This window comes from Macaca nemestrina, chromosome 17, assembly GCF_043159975.1.
Source record: "Macaca nemestrina isolate mMacNem1 chromosome 17, mMacNem.hap1, whole genome shotgun sequence".
Lineage (NCBI taxonomy): Eukaryota > Metazoa > Chordata > Mammalia > Primates > Cercopithecidae > Macaca > Macaca nemestrina.
Window position 1 is genome coordinate 18,073,659 of NC_092141.1, and position 11,994 is coordinate 18,085,652.

Genomic DNA, 11,994 nt, shown 5'->3' on the forward strand with positions numbered 1-11,994 from the left:
GACAGCACACACTTTGTCTCTCCTTCCTGATTGGCTATTGCATGCATCCTGGCCTCCAGGCCCCTCATCCTCAAACCTCTCTCTGGGTATCATCCCTTTGGTCTGGGTTGAGGGCTAAATGCACCCAACACAGAGCCCAGCGCTCGGATCCATCTCGTTTGTTTATTTATCCAAGCAATACTGAACGGACATCGACTCTGGGGCCATTTTTTAAGCTTGGAGCTTAGGGTCAGAGGAAGTCCCTGCCCTCCTCAGGCTACATTCTAGTGAGGGAGGCACATGTGAAACAGCTTATTGTACCATCAATTATGTAATTACCGCTGCGATGAGAGCCACCCAGGAGCCTGGCGGGGGACCCAGGAGAGTGGGGGTGGGGCCTCGCCCGGTGTCTGGTATGGAATGCCACAGAGGTTCTCACAAGCTCTGGGAACCTCCAGCCTTTGCAGTCCCCCTTCTCTCTGCACCTCCTTTCCAAGGCCGCTGAGTGCCCCTCCTGCAGGGGTCTGCCTTGTCTCCCCCCTGAGCCCAGGGCACTGCTCTCCTGCATTGCTCTGCTCATCTGTGCTGGGCCCAGAGCTTCTCCTGGGCCAGGGAGCGCTGTTCCTCCTGTTCCGGGTGCCATCGAGCCCATGCAGCTCCCCTTTGCATCAGTTCTGTCAGCGTTTGACCCCAGGAGCTTGTGATCAACTTTAGGCCACAGACAGGTTCTCTTGAATTCTCAAGTATGAAAGAAAAAATTTTATACTTGGTTGATAACATTTTCTTAAATGAGAGATAATCCCTTTTTTTATAAAATCCTGATTTCTGTCTTTTTCAAGGGAAAAGCTGAGAAGCTTTGGCACCCTGGCCTCCCACTCTCAAGTGGCCACAGTCTGCTGATGCTGAGAGGGGCTGCGGGCCCCCCCCCCACTTTATTTGGGAGCAGGATCGCCAGTTTGCCTCCATACCCACCTGCCCACTTCCCTGCCAGGCCTTGGGAAGATGTTCTTTGTCAAATGAATGAAGCAAAGCAGTGGCCACCCCTGATCTCCCGCTGCCTGGCCCACCCACATGTGCTCTGTGCTGCCACTCCACTGCTCGTTCTGGATATTTTCGCTGGGTTACTGTGACATTTTGTGCATTATTCATTCAATAAATATTTATTGTTCTGGACAATGGGGAATAGCTGTGAACAAAACAGGCAGAAATCCTTGCTCTCATAGAACTTTTGTTCTAAAGAGGAGACCAATAATAAAGCAAGTCAAGTTTGATTACAACAAGGAAAGTCGTGGGGGTGCAAGGGGTGCTGTTTCAAACAGTAGTCAGGGAAGGCTTCTTGAGATGGTAACAGAGGAGCCAAGACTTGGAGCCAGGGTAGAGAGTTGTGTAGGTATCTGGGAGTGGTATTTCCAGAGGTAAAAGGCTTGCCCAAGGTCACACAATCAGCCAGCAGTCAGACAAACCCACAGGCTTAGCACCTCTGTGTTTCCACTTCCCCAGGGAAGTAAGTCATGGACTGTGGGGTACGGAGGACAAGGCTGGGGCCAGAGAGTCCCGTGCCTCCCGCCTCCCTTAAAGTCAGCAGCCAGGCCAGGCGCGGTGGCTCACGCCTGTAATCCCAGCACTTTGGGAGGCCGAGGCGGGCGGATCACCTGAGGTTGGGAGCTCAAGACCAGCCTGACCAACATGGAGAAACCCTGTCTATACTAAAAATACAAAATTAGCCGGGCGTGGTGGCACATGCCCGTAATCCCAGCTACTCGGGAGGCTGAGGCAGGAGAATCGCTTGAACCCGGGAGGTGGAGGTTGTGGTGAGCTGAGATTGCGCCATTGCACTCTAACCTAGGCAACAAGAGCGAAACTCTGTCTCAAAAAAAAAAAAAAAAAAACAACCCCAGCAGCCACACTTGGCCTATCTCATCCTTATCATGCAGCCTCCTACAAGGGCAGGAACTCCTGGGGCTTGGGGTGGGGAGAACGGAGCTGGCTGGGAACACCTCTGTGGGGCCCATCTAGCCCCTGTGCCAGGGTCTGGGCCAGCCCCTTGGTCTTGCCAGGCCCGGGACTGATTGCGTCTGATGGCATCAGCCTGGCCTTGTGGGGGAAGGACAGGGGCTGTGTCCCCCCGCCAGCAGGACCCAGACGACTGCCTGGGCCACCAGACCCTGGCCCTGTTAACTGTCTGCGACCCAGCAATCAGCACCCCCTCCCCCCTTTTCCCTTTTCTTCATTTTGACAGAGACACAGAGAGGTGGTGATGCTTTTTGTTCAGTGGTGAATAAAGTGATCTAAAAAAAAAAAATTATTGTCCACAAGAGACTGATCAGTACAGAACTGATAATAGGTGAGCTCTTCCCAGCAGCCTTCCCTGGGGGACCTTGGAATGCCTGCAGCTGCTGCGGAATCCCCTCTTGTTCCCCAACACCTCACAGTGGAGGTGGGGCGGCTGGCCATCTGCCCCTCTTCGCTGGACTGTGGGCCCTGCGGCCCAGGTCTCCTGGCCTCTCGATGGCTGTATCCCAGGAATCAGCACCGAGGCTCGGTGGGGTGGGATGGAGAGCAGAGCACAGCTTTAGAGTTAGGGGACCTGGGCACCTAGGCAGAGGGCCTGGCTGTGCCTATGAACAGCAGGTGGGGCCAGGCCAGCAGGTGGGCGTGGTTAGGCCCTGCAGGGATCCCATTCAGCTGGCTTAGCAGGTCTCAGCTGTCTCCACAGCTGGGTCCCTGGAGGAGACGGTGTTGGGGGCTGTGAGGGAGGCTCCTTAAACACCTGAAGAGTCCAGACACCTCTGCTCCCCGCTCCGCTCTGATGCACTCTGAAGGGCCCAGAGCCCCCAGCCACACCAGGGCTCCCCCAACCTCAACTGACCCTGGCTAGGGCTGCCCTTCTGCTTCTCACCCCATCACTGGCCTCCTGATATTTGGGACCCACAGACCCTATAGAGAGGGCATGTTGGTCATTCCGTGGGATTCTTCCTTGAGCATGGGGGGCCATGAATGAGGAGGGATTCATATCCAAATGTTGCCCACAGGGAGTGGTCTGGAGGGGCTCCCTGGTCCTCTGGGGTTCCTGATGTCCTAGGAGGGTCCTCCATCTGCCCCAAGCAGGCCTCTCAACCCACGGACCCTAACCTGACCCAGAGGCCTCTTGTTTCGTGGGCTCCTTGGAAACTCACCCCCTTCCTCCTTTAAGCCAGGCCCCTAGCATATGGAATTGAGCCCATAGGACAGCAGGGAATCCCGCGAATGATTTCTCATTTTCACCAAGTCTCCTGTATTGATTATTCATCACCCACAACAGATGGGGAGGCCCGAGGGCTTCCACCTTCTCCAGCCCTGCCTGGACTCCCCCTCTGCCCTGTCCTCAGTTTCCAGAGCCCTGGTATACTCCTCCTTCATCCTCAGGTTCCCAGTCTGCCCTGTCCTCAGCTTCCGGTAGTCCTGGTACACTGCTCCTTCATCCTCAGTTTCCCAGACCTTGAGTGGGTTAGGTTTTTAAATTTTTTTCTTGCAGCTACAAATTATGAAACCAGGTCATAAAACCACCTTGGGTAAGTAGGTGGGATGGAACCAGTGGCCTCAGAGCTGCTGCTGGGGATCAGGAAGCCCCCAATCCGTTTCCTTCTCCCTCTCTTCCTGTCTCCCCTCAGCCTCCCTCTCTCCCTCTCTCTTAGGAAAAAATTCCAGCCACCACCTCCCAGCTGGGCTCCCTGAGGAGCCATAGCAGCTCTGGCCCACACTGTGCCCATTTCCCTGACTGGGCCCTCAAGCCTGGGGTCTGTGAGGAGGCTTTAGGCCTAGTGACCTCTCCCTGAGGCTGCCCAGGGGACAGTAGTTGCCTTGGTGACAGCGGGCGGCTGGTGACCATCACTGCCCATTAGTGGACCCACCTGAGGTGGGTCTGGCTGCTTAAAGATGAGGACAGCATAAAAATAAAAGTGAGGACCCTGGCCTGGGGCTCAGGCCGTCACAGGCTGCAGCTCAGCCCCTTGCCCCACAACAGCTTTGGCTTGCATCCTGCTCCAAGAGACTGTCCCTCCAAAGTGGGAGCCCCCCGCAGGGGTTCGGGACAAGGGTGTCCACCCGTGGTCCAGTCACTGCCGCTGCTGCTGAGGGCGTCCTGCAGAGGTGCTTCACTGTGGGTGGGCTCTGCTCTGGGGTCCTAAGCAGGGCACTTGTCCTGAAGCTCAGTTTTTTCTGTGAAGTGGGAGGAGGGATTAATCAAATTGTTGTTTGAGAAAAGCCGCACAGAATGGGTGTTCTGCGGCCGCCTTGCTCCCGCCCCACAGTCCTGTAGATTCTGTAGATTTCTGGAGGGAAAGGGCTAAGATCTTTGCCTAAAAGAAGGGCTATGCTCTAGGTGTGCCATGCTGCCAAAGGCCTTTGAGAGCTGCTGGCCTTGCACCAGAGGATAGCTGGGGTTTCATTTTGTCCCCACTATTTTCATGGCTTGGAGTGAGGACACCCATTGCTGTGTCAAGGGGAATCCTGGTGCCCTGGGTGCTGTGTGGCTCCAGTCATGCTCCCCGCTGCGCCTGGCCTGCCTCCTCTGTCCAGCGCTGAGAAGACTAAGCTTCAGGAACAGATTCTAAGGGTGAAGTGTTCGTGTATCTGGTGCTTAAAGGATGCACTAGACTCTGCCCCGCCTGCCTTCTAGTTTCAGCAAGAACTTTGGAGATAAGGCCTGGACCAAGTGTCTGGGAGGAGAGGCAGGTTGGGGAGAAAGGGATGGATTGGAGTGAGTGGGGACCCTCCGGGCAATGTGGTTGAGCTGGACCATGAGGAGTGATCCCAGTGGGTGGGGAGTGCCCTCCCCGTCCCCACCTACCACCCCGTCTCCCTCCAGCCCAAGCCACAGGCCAAACCCACAGTCTGCCCCCTAGGCCACTTCTTCCCTGCCTCCAGGTTCAAAGGTCACCATCGCTCTGCCAGGGGGACTCTTTCTGCCCCCTCCTCTCCTAAGGCCAACCCAGCCCAGCCCTGCTGCCTGCCTCTCTTCCCCTCTGTGTCCTGTCCTAGTGCTCTTAAAAAGTAATCATAATCATAATAATTAATAACAACAGAGCCCATAGCAGGCCTGAGGCAGCCCTTAAAGAGGCAGTGCCCCATTTTCTCCCAGCAGAGCTGGCGGTGGGACCCGGCTGGCACTGAGAGGCGGCCTGTGCCTTTGTTCCTATCCCTCCCTTTGCCTTGGATTCCAGAGTGGTGTTGGGGTGAGCATTTTTGCCTGCGTTCTCCATCAGCACTGGGCTTCTTGTGTTTTAATTGAACTGTCTTTTCTTAGCGATAGATGCTTTCACCGCATCCAGCTGCTCGTGTGTATTGGGAAACCTGCCTGTAATACAGCTCGGCTAAATTAAAAGACGCAGCAGCTGGACCGATTAAACAGGGAGGGAGGGATGCAGACGGACAGGCAGGGAGGGGATACTGGTAATAGCACCCCCTCACTGTCTCTGTCTCTCTTTAAATAATGTTTCTGGTAATGCATTTTGGAGAATGTGAAAAAAAAATAAAAAATAAAGCCGTAGAAATGTTAATGATATCCACAGGACACTCAGCAGGAAATGAGAGTGATCTGGGACTAATAAAAGCCGAAATGTAATTTGTGCAGATATACGAGGCGCAGCCTTCAGAGTGGTCCTGGGTTTGCACATTCCGGGTTCATAAACATGTGCCTGGGGAGGGCAGGGAGTGGGCGCTGTGCCCTCGGCCTGGGCACACGCTTGCCTGGGCTGCCCTGTGGCGGTCTGGCCAGGGCAGGGGCATGAGGCTGCCCACCTGGCAGGGAGCTGCCAGACCAGAACCAAGTGCCGTCCCCAGCTCCTCTGGGTTGGCGCGTCTCGGCAGGAACCTCCTGTAATGTTTTATCTGAGCCACCAGGGTTAGGATTGAAGTGGGTCAGAAGGGCGGGCACGCGGCTTGTTAGGGATGCCTGCGACAAATCCAGGGAGAGGAGCTGGAGCAGAGGGAAAGCGACTTTGATGAACTGGTGGGCAGGGGCTCGCCTCATGGGAAAGTGGCTGGCCCCACACTAGGCTGGGTCTCCTGCATTCGTGGGCCAGGGCAAGCTGACTCCAGAGAGCAGTGGTACCAGGACTGGGCCGACGGGCTTCTGGGGGCCATCTGGCTGCCCTGGGCTTGCCCTGCTCTCAGGCAGATGGAGGCCCTCTGTCCCCTTCCCTGCATCCGTCCGCAGACACTGAATGAGGAAGGCACTTTGGTGGGGTGTGGGCCAAGGAAGAAGGGTGAATGGAGGAGCCCCTCCCGTTCTCCCCCACTCCCCACCTTTCTGCCTCTTCCCTGCTTCCCCCCACCTGACTCTGTGTGCCCCTCTTCCCCTCTCTTTGTCCCTTCCTGACCCCTTCAACAACCTGGAATCTTTGTAGCCTGAGGCAAGCCACCCCTTCCTTTTGGAGCATTTGGGAACCAGCACTGGAAAGTCCCCTATCCCCTTCTGGGCCACACAGGCCGAGCTGAGCCCCTTCTTCCTGCCTCCAGGCCAGCGGGCCAGCGTGGTTCTGGGTAAATCCCAAACCCTCTGGGCCTCGGCCAATGGCCAGCCCCTCCATGTACTTCCTCCAAAACCTGGGCATTCCTCTTTCTTCCATCCCTCTTCGAGGGGTCTTCTGGGGTGGCCCGGCCAGCAAGTCAACTGGGAGAGCCTTTACCCTGGATGCCGGGCCGGCAGATGCTCTGCTCTGAGAGGCTCCCACCCCGGGTCCTTCCCTGACCCAGGATTCTGCTCTGTGGGCAGGGGCAGGTTAGACCCCCGTCTGAGCCCCAGCCCCTCAAATCATAACCACACGGGCTCTTAGGCGTTGCTTGCCCCAGCCCCCACCTGCAGAGGTGGGGAGGGGCTGGCCAGGAGGGACAGGGCTGCGTCACCCCATGCGGGTGGGGCTGGGCTGTGCCCTTCCGTGGCCGTGGCCGTGGACTGCATCTCTAGCCCCATTAGTATGCATTCCCTCACTCTGGACCACGTAATCTGTTTATGCACCTATGATATCAAAAACAGGAGGCAGGTGCTGCCGTCTTGCGTTCCTGGGAGTCAGAGGAGGGGACGTTTTATGTCTACAGTGGCTTGGCAGCCCCTAATCGACGTCTGCTAGAAGGAACAGACAGATTCCAGATGGCGTGGCAGTGATAGAGGAGGTGTGTGTGCGTGCATGCGTGTGCGTGTGTGTGTGAGCATACATATGCCTGTGTGCACGCGTGTGTGTGTGCTCAAGCGGCCTCCCTGGGACAGGAGCAGACCCTCCTCAGTCCCCAGCACGGCTGGGTCATGCTTGAACACGGCCACGAAGGGACTAGATTACAGGATCCAGCAGGCCCCAGGGGACGAGGGAGCCGGAATTGCTCTGCTAAATGCTTTTGAGTTGTCAGGAAGGGCTGGGAGTGGTGGGTGGGGGACAGTGGGGAGGAGCTGGTGGTGGGGGTGCGGGTAGCTCCCCAGTGACCTGGCGCTGGGCAGCCGGTTTTGCCTCCCGTGTCGGTGGCTGTCCTTGGCAAGGCTCAGCTGCAGGCAATGTGGGAGCGGGAATTACAGAGCACACCTCCCTGACACAGAAGTTGTCAATATGCGCACAGCTGGTAGGGAGGCTCAGGCGAAGGGGGGAATATTAAGAGCTGCGAGGGGGAGCAGGCAGGGTGGGGAGGTGGGTGGGAGGGTGCTTTCTGAGGCAAAAGGAAGTGGCCCATCTGAATCGCTCATCCTCTGCCTCCTCCCTGCCCGTCCTCCCTCCCTCCCTCCCTTTTTCTTTTCACAGATAACCAGCCCGAGTCATGCAGTCTTTTCGAGAAAGGTGTGGTTTCCATGGCAAACAACAGAACTACCAGCAGACCTCGCAGGAAACATCACGCCTGGAGAATTACAGGCAGCCGAGTCAGGCCGGGCTAAGCTGCGACCGGCAGCGGCTGCTCGCCAAGGAATATTATAACCCGCAGCCTTACCCGAGCTATGAGGGTGGCGCTGGCACGCCCTCTGGCACAGCGGCCGCAGTGGCCGCTGACAAGTACCACCGAGGCAGCAAGGCCCTGCCCACGCAGCAGGCCCTGCAGGGAAGGCCGGCTTTCCCTGGCTATGGCGTCCAGGACAGCAGCCCCTACCCGGGCCGCTATGCTGGTGAGGAGAGCCTGCAGGCTTGGGGTGCCCCACAGCCACCACCCCCACAGCCGCAGCCCCTACCAGCAGGGGTGACCAAGTATGATGAGAACTTGATGAAAAAGACAGCAGTGCCCTCCAGCAGGCAGTATGCAGAGCAGGGCGCCCAGGTGCCCTTTCGGACTCACTCCCTGCACGTCCAGCAGCCACCGCCGCCCCAGCAGCCCCTGGCATACCCCAAGCTCCAAAGGCAGAAGCTGCAGAACGACATTGCCTCCCCTCTGCCCTTCCCCCAGAGTACCCACTTTCCTCAGCATTCCCAGTCCTTCCCTACCTCCTCCACCTACTCCTCCTCTGTCCAGGGCGGTGGGCAGGGTGCCCACTCCTATAAGAGTTGCACAGCGCCGACTGCCCAGCCCCATGACAGGTCACTGACCGCCAGCTCCAGCCTGGCCCCAGGGCAGCGGGTCCAGAATCTTCACGCCTATCAGTCGAGCCGCCTCAGCTATGACCACCAGCAGCAGCAGCAGCAGCAACAGCAGCAGCAGCAAGCCCTTCAGAGCCGGCACCATGCCCAGGAAACCCTCCATTACCAAAACCTTGCCAAGTATCAGCACTACGGGCAGCAAGGCCAGGGCTACTGCCAGCCGGATGCAGCTGTCCGGACCCCGGAGCAGTACTACCAGACCTTCAGCCCCAGCTCCAGCCACTCACCCGCCCGCTCCGTGGGCCGCTCGCCTTCCTACAGCTCCACGCCGTCGCCACTGATGCCAAACCTGGAGAACTTTCCCTACAGCCAGCAGCCGCTCAGCACCGGGGCCTTCCCTGCGGGGATCACTGACCACAGCCACTTCATGCCCCTGCTCAATCCCTCCCCAACGGATGCCACCAGCTCCGCAGACACCCAGGCTGGCAACTGCAAGCCCCTTCAGAAGGACAAGCTCCCCGAGAACCTGCTGTCGGATCTCAGCCTGCAGAGCCTCACGGCGCTGACCTCACAGGTGGAGAACATCTCCAACACCGTCCAGCAGCTGCTACTCTCCAAGGCTGCCGTGCCGCAAAAGAAAAGTGTCAAGAATCTCGTGTCCAGGACCCCGGAGCAGCACAAAAGCCAGCACTGCAGCCCCGAAGGCAGTGGCTACTCGGCCGAGCCCGCAGGCACACCGCTGTCAGAGCCGCTGAGCAGCACGCCACAGTCCACGCATGCAGAGCCACAGGAGGCCGACTACCTGAGCGGCTCCGAGGACCCACTGGAGCGCAGCTTTCTCTACTGCAACCAGGCCCGTGGCAGCCCTGCCAGGGTCAACAGCAACTCGAAGGCCAAGCCCGAATCTGTGTCCACCTGTTCCGTGACCTCTCCTGATGACATGTCCACCAAATCTGACGACTCCTTCCAGAGCCTGCACAGCAGTCTCCCACTCGACAGCTTCTCGAAGTTCGTGGCGGGTGAGCGGGACTGTCCGCGGCTGCTGCTCAGCGCCCTGGCACAGGAGGACCTGGCCTCCGAGATCCTGGGGCTGCAGGAAGCCATCGGTGAGAAGGCCGACAAAGCTTGGGCTGAAGCACCCAGCCTGGCCAAGGACAGCAGCAAGCCACCCTTCTCACTGGAGAACCACAGCGCCTGCCTGGACTCTGTGGCCAAGGGTGCGTGGCCCCGGCCTGGGGAGCCAGAAGCCCTGCCTGACTCCTTGCAGCTGGACAAGGGCGGCAATGCCAAGGACTTCAGCCCAGGGCTGTTTGAAGACCCTTCTGTGGCCTTCGCTACCCCTGACCCCAAAAAGACAACTGGTCCTCTCTCCTTTGGCACCAAGCCCACCCTTGGGGCTCCTGCTCCAGACCCTACCACAGCAGCTTTTGACTGTTTCCCGGACACGACCGCTGCCAGCTCAGCGGACAGTGCCAACCCCTTTGCCTGGCCAGAGGAAAACCTGGGGGATGCTTGTCCCAGGTGGGGATTGCACCCTGGCGAGCTCACCAAGGGCCTGGAGCAAGGTGGGAAGGCCTCAGATGGCATCAGCAAAGGGGAGACCCATGAGGCTTCGGCCTGCCTGGGCTTCCAGGAGGAGGACCCCCCTGGGGAGAAGGTGGCCTCGTTGCCCGGGGACTTCAAGCAGGAGGAGGCGGGTGGGGTGAAGGAGGAGGCAGGTGGGCTGCTGCAGTGCCCCGAGGTGGCCAAGGCTGACCGGTGGCTGGAGGACAGCCGGCACTGCTGTTCCACCGCCGACTTCGGGGACCTCCCACTGCTGCCGCCCACCAGCAGGAAGGAGGACCTGGAAGCTGAGGAGGAGTACTCCTCCCTGTGTGAGCTCCTGGGCAGCCCCGAGCAGAGGCCCGGCATGCAGGACCCGCTGTCACCCAAGGCCCCACTCATCTGCACCAAGGAGGAGGTGGAGGAGGTGCTGGACTCCAAGGCCGGCTGGGGCTCTCCGTGCCATCTCTCAGGGGAGTCCGTCATCCTGCTGGGCCCCACCGTGGGCACTGAGTCAAAGGTCCAGAGCTGGTTTGAGTCCTCTCTGTCCCACATGAAGCCAGGTGAAGAGGGGCCCGATGGGGAGCGAGCTCCAGGGGATTCCACCACCTCGGACGCCTCTCTGGCCCAGAAGCCCAACAAGCCTGCTGTGCCCGAGGCACCCATTGCGAAGAAAGAGCCTGTGCCACGGGGCAAAAGCTTACGGAGCCGTCGGGTGCACCGGGGGCTCCCCGAGGCCGAGGACTCCCCATGCAGGGCACCAGCGCTGCCCAAAGACCTCTTGCTCCCTGAATCCTGCACAGGGCCCCCACAGGGACAGATGGAAGGGGCCGGAGCCCCAGGCCGGGGGGCCTCAGAAGGGCTCCCCAGGATGTGTACCCGTTCTCTCACGGCCCTGAGTGAGCCCCGCACACCCGGGCCTCCAGGCCTGACCACCACCCCTGCACCCCCAGACAAACTGGGGGGCAAGCAGCGAGCCGCCTTTAAGTCGGGCAAGCGGGTGGGGAAGCCCTCACCCAAGGCTGCCTCCAGTCCCAGCAACCCGGCCGCCCTGCCTGTGGCCTCCGACAGCAGCCCAATGGGCTCCAAGACCAAGGAGACGGACTCGCCCAGCACGCCTGGCAAGGACCAGCGCTCCATGATCCTTCGGTCGCGCACCAAAACCCAGGAGATCTTCCACTCCAAGCGGCGGAGGCCCTCTGAGGGCCGGCTCCCCAACTGCCGTGCCACCAAGAAGCTCCTTGACAACAGCCACTTGCCCACCACATTCAAGGTCTCCGGCAGCCCCCAGAAGGAGGGCAGGGTGAGCCAGCGGGCAAGGGTCCCCAAACCTGGTGCAGGCAGCAAGCTCTCTGACCGGCCCCTCCATGCACTCAAAAGGAAGTCAGCCTTCATGGCGCCGGTCCCCACCAAGAAGCGGAACCTGGTCTTGCGGAGCCGCAGCAGCAGCAGCAGCAATGCCAGTGGCAATGGGGGAGATGGGAAGGAGGAGAGGCCTGAGGGTTCTCCCACCCTCTTCAAGAGGATGTCTTCTCCCAAGAAAGCCAAGCCCACCAAGGGCAATGGTGAGCCCGCCACAAAGCCCCCACCCCCGGAGACCCCCGACGCCTGCCACAAGCTCGCCTCTCGGGCGGCCTTCCAGGGGGCCATGAAGACCAAGGTGCTGCCGCCCCGGAAGGGCCGGGGCCTGAAGCTGGAAGCCATTGTGCAGAAGATCACCTCGCCCAGCCTCAAGAAGTTCGTATGTAAAGCGCCAGGGGCCTCTCCTGGTAATCCTCTGAGCCCATCCCTTCCCGAGAAAGACCGTGGGCTCAAGGGTGCTGGGGGCAGCCCAGTGGGGGTGGAAGAAGGCCTGGTAAATGTGGGCACCGGGCAGAAGCTCCCAGCTTCTTCTGGGGCCGATCTGTTATGCAGAAATCCAACCAACAGATCCTTAAAAGGCAAA

General features: G+C 59.3%; 1 protein-coding gene across 5 annotated transcripts in view; it reads left to right on the forward strand.

Annotated features, from left to right (window-relative positions):
- LOC105491063 (retinoic acid induced 1) overlaps nucleotides 1-11,994 on the forward strand; it is a 131,105-nt gene that overhangs the window by 104,439 nt on the left and 14,672 nt on the right. For 4 of the 5 annotated variants that reach the window (XR_011615436.1, XR_011615437.1, XR_011615439.1 and 1 more), the window contains one exon: nucleotides 7,746-11,994. This exon is cut by the window's right edge and continues 1,332 nt beyond it. Coding sequence is in view for 1 of the 5 variants with exons in the window: in XM_011757195.3 (XP_011755497.2) it covers nucleotides 7,762-11,994 (4,233 nt within the window). In the remaining 4 variants the exon portion in view is untranslated. Of the gene's footprint in view, nucleotides 1-1,626; nucleotides 7,132-7,745 lie in introns of those variants that run through there. The other variant, XR_011615438.1, reaches the window with a different exon arrangement.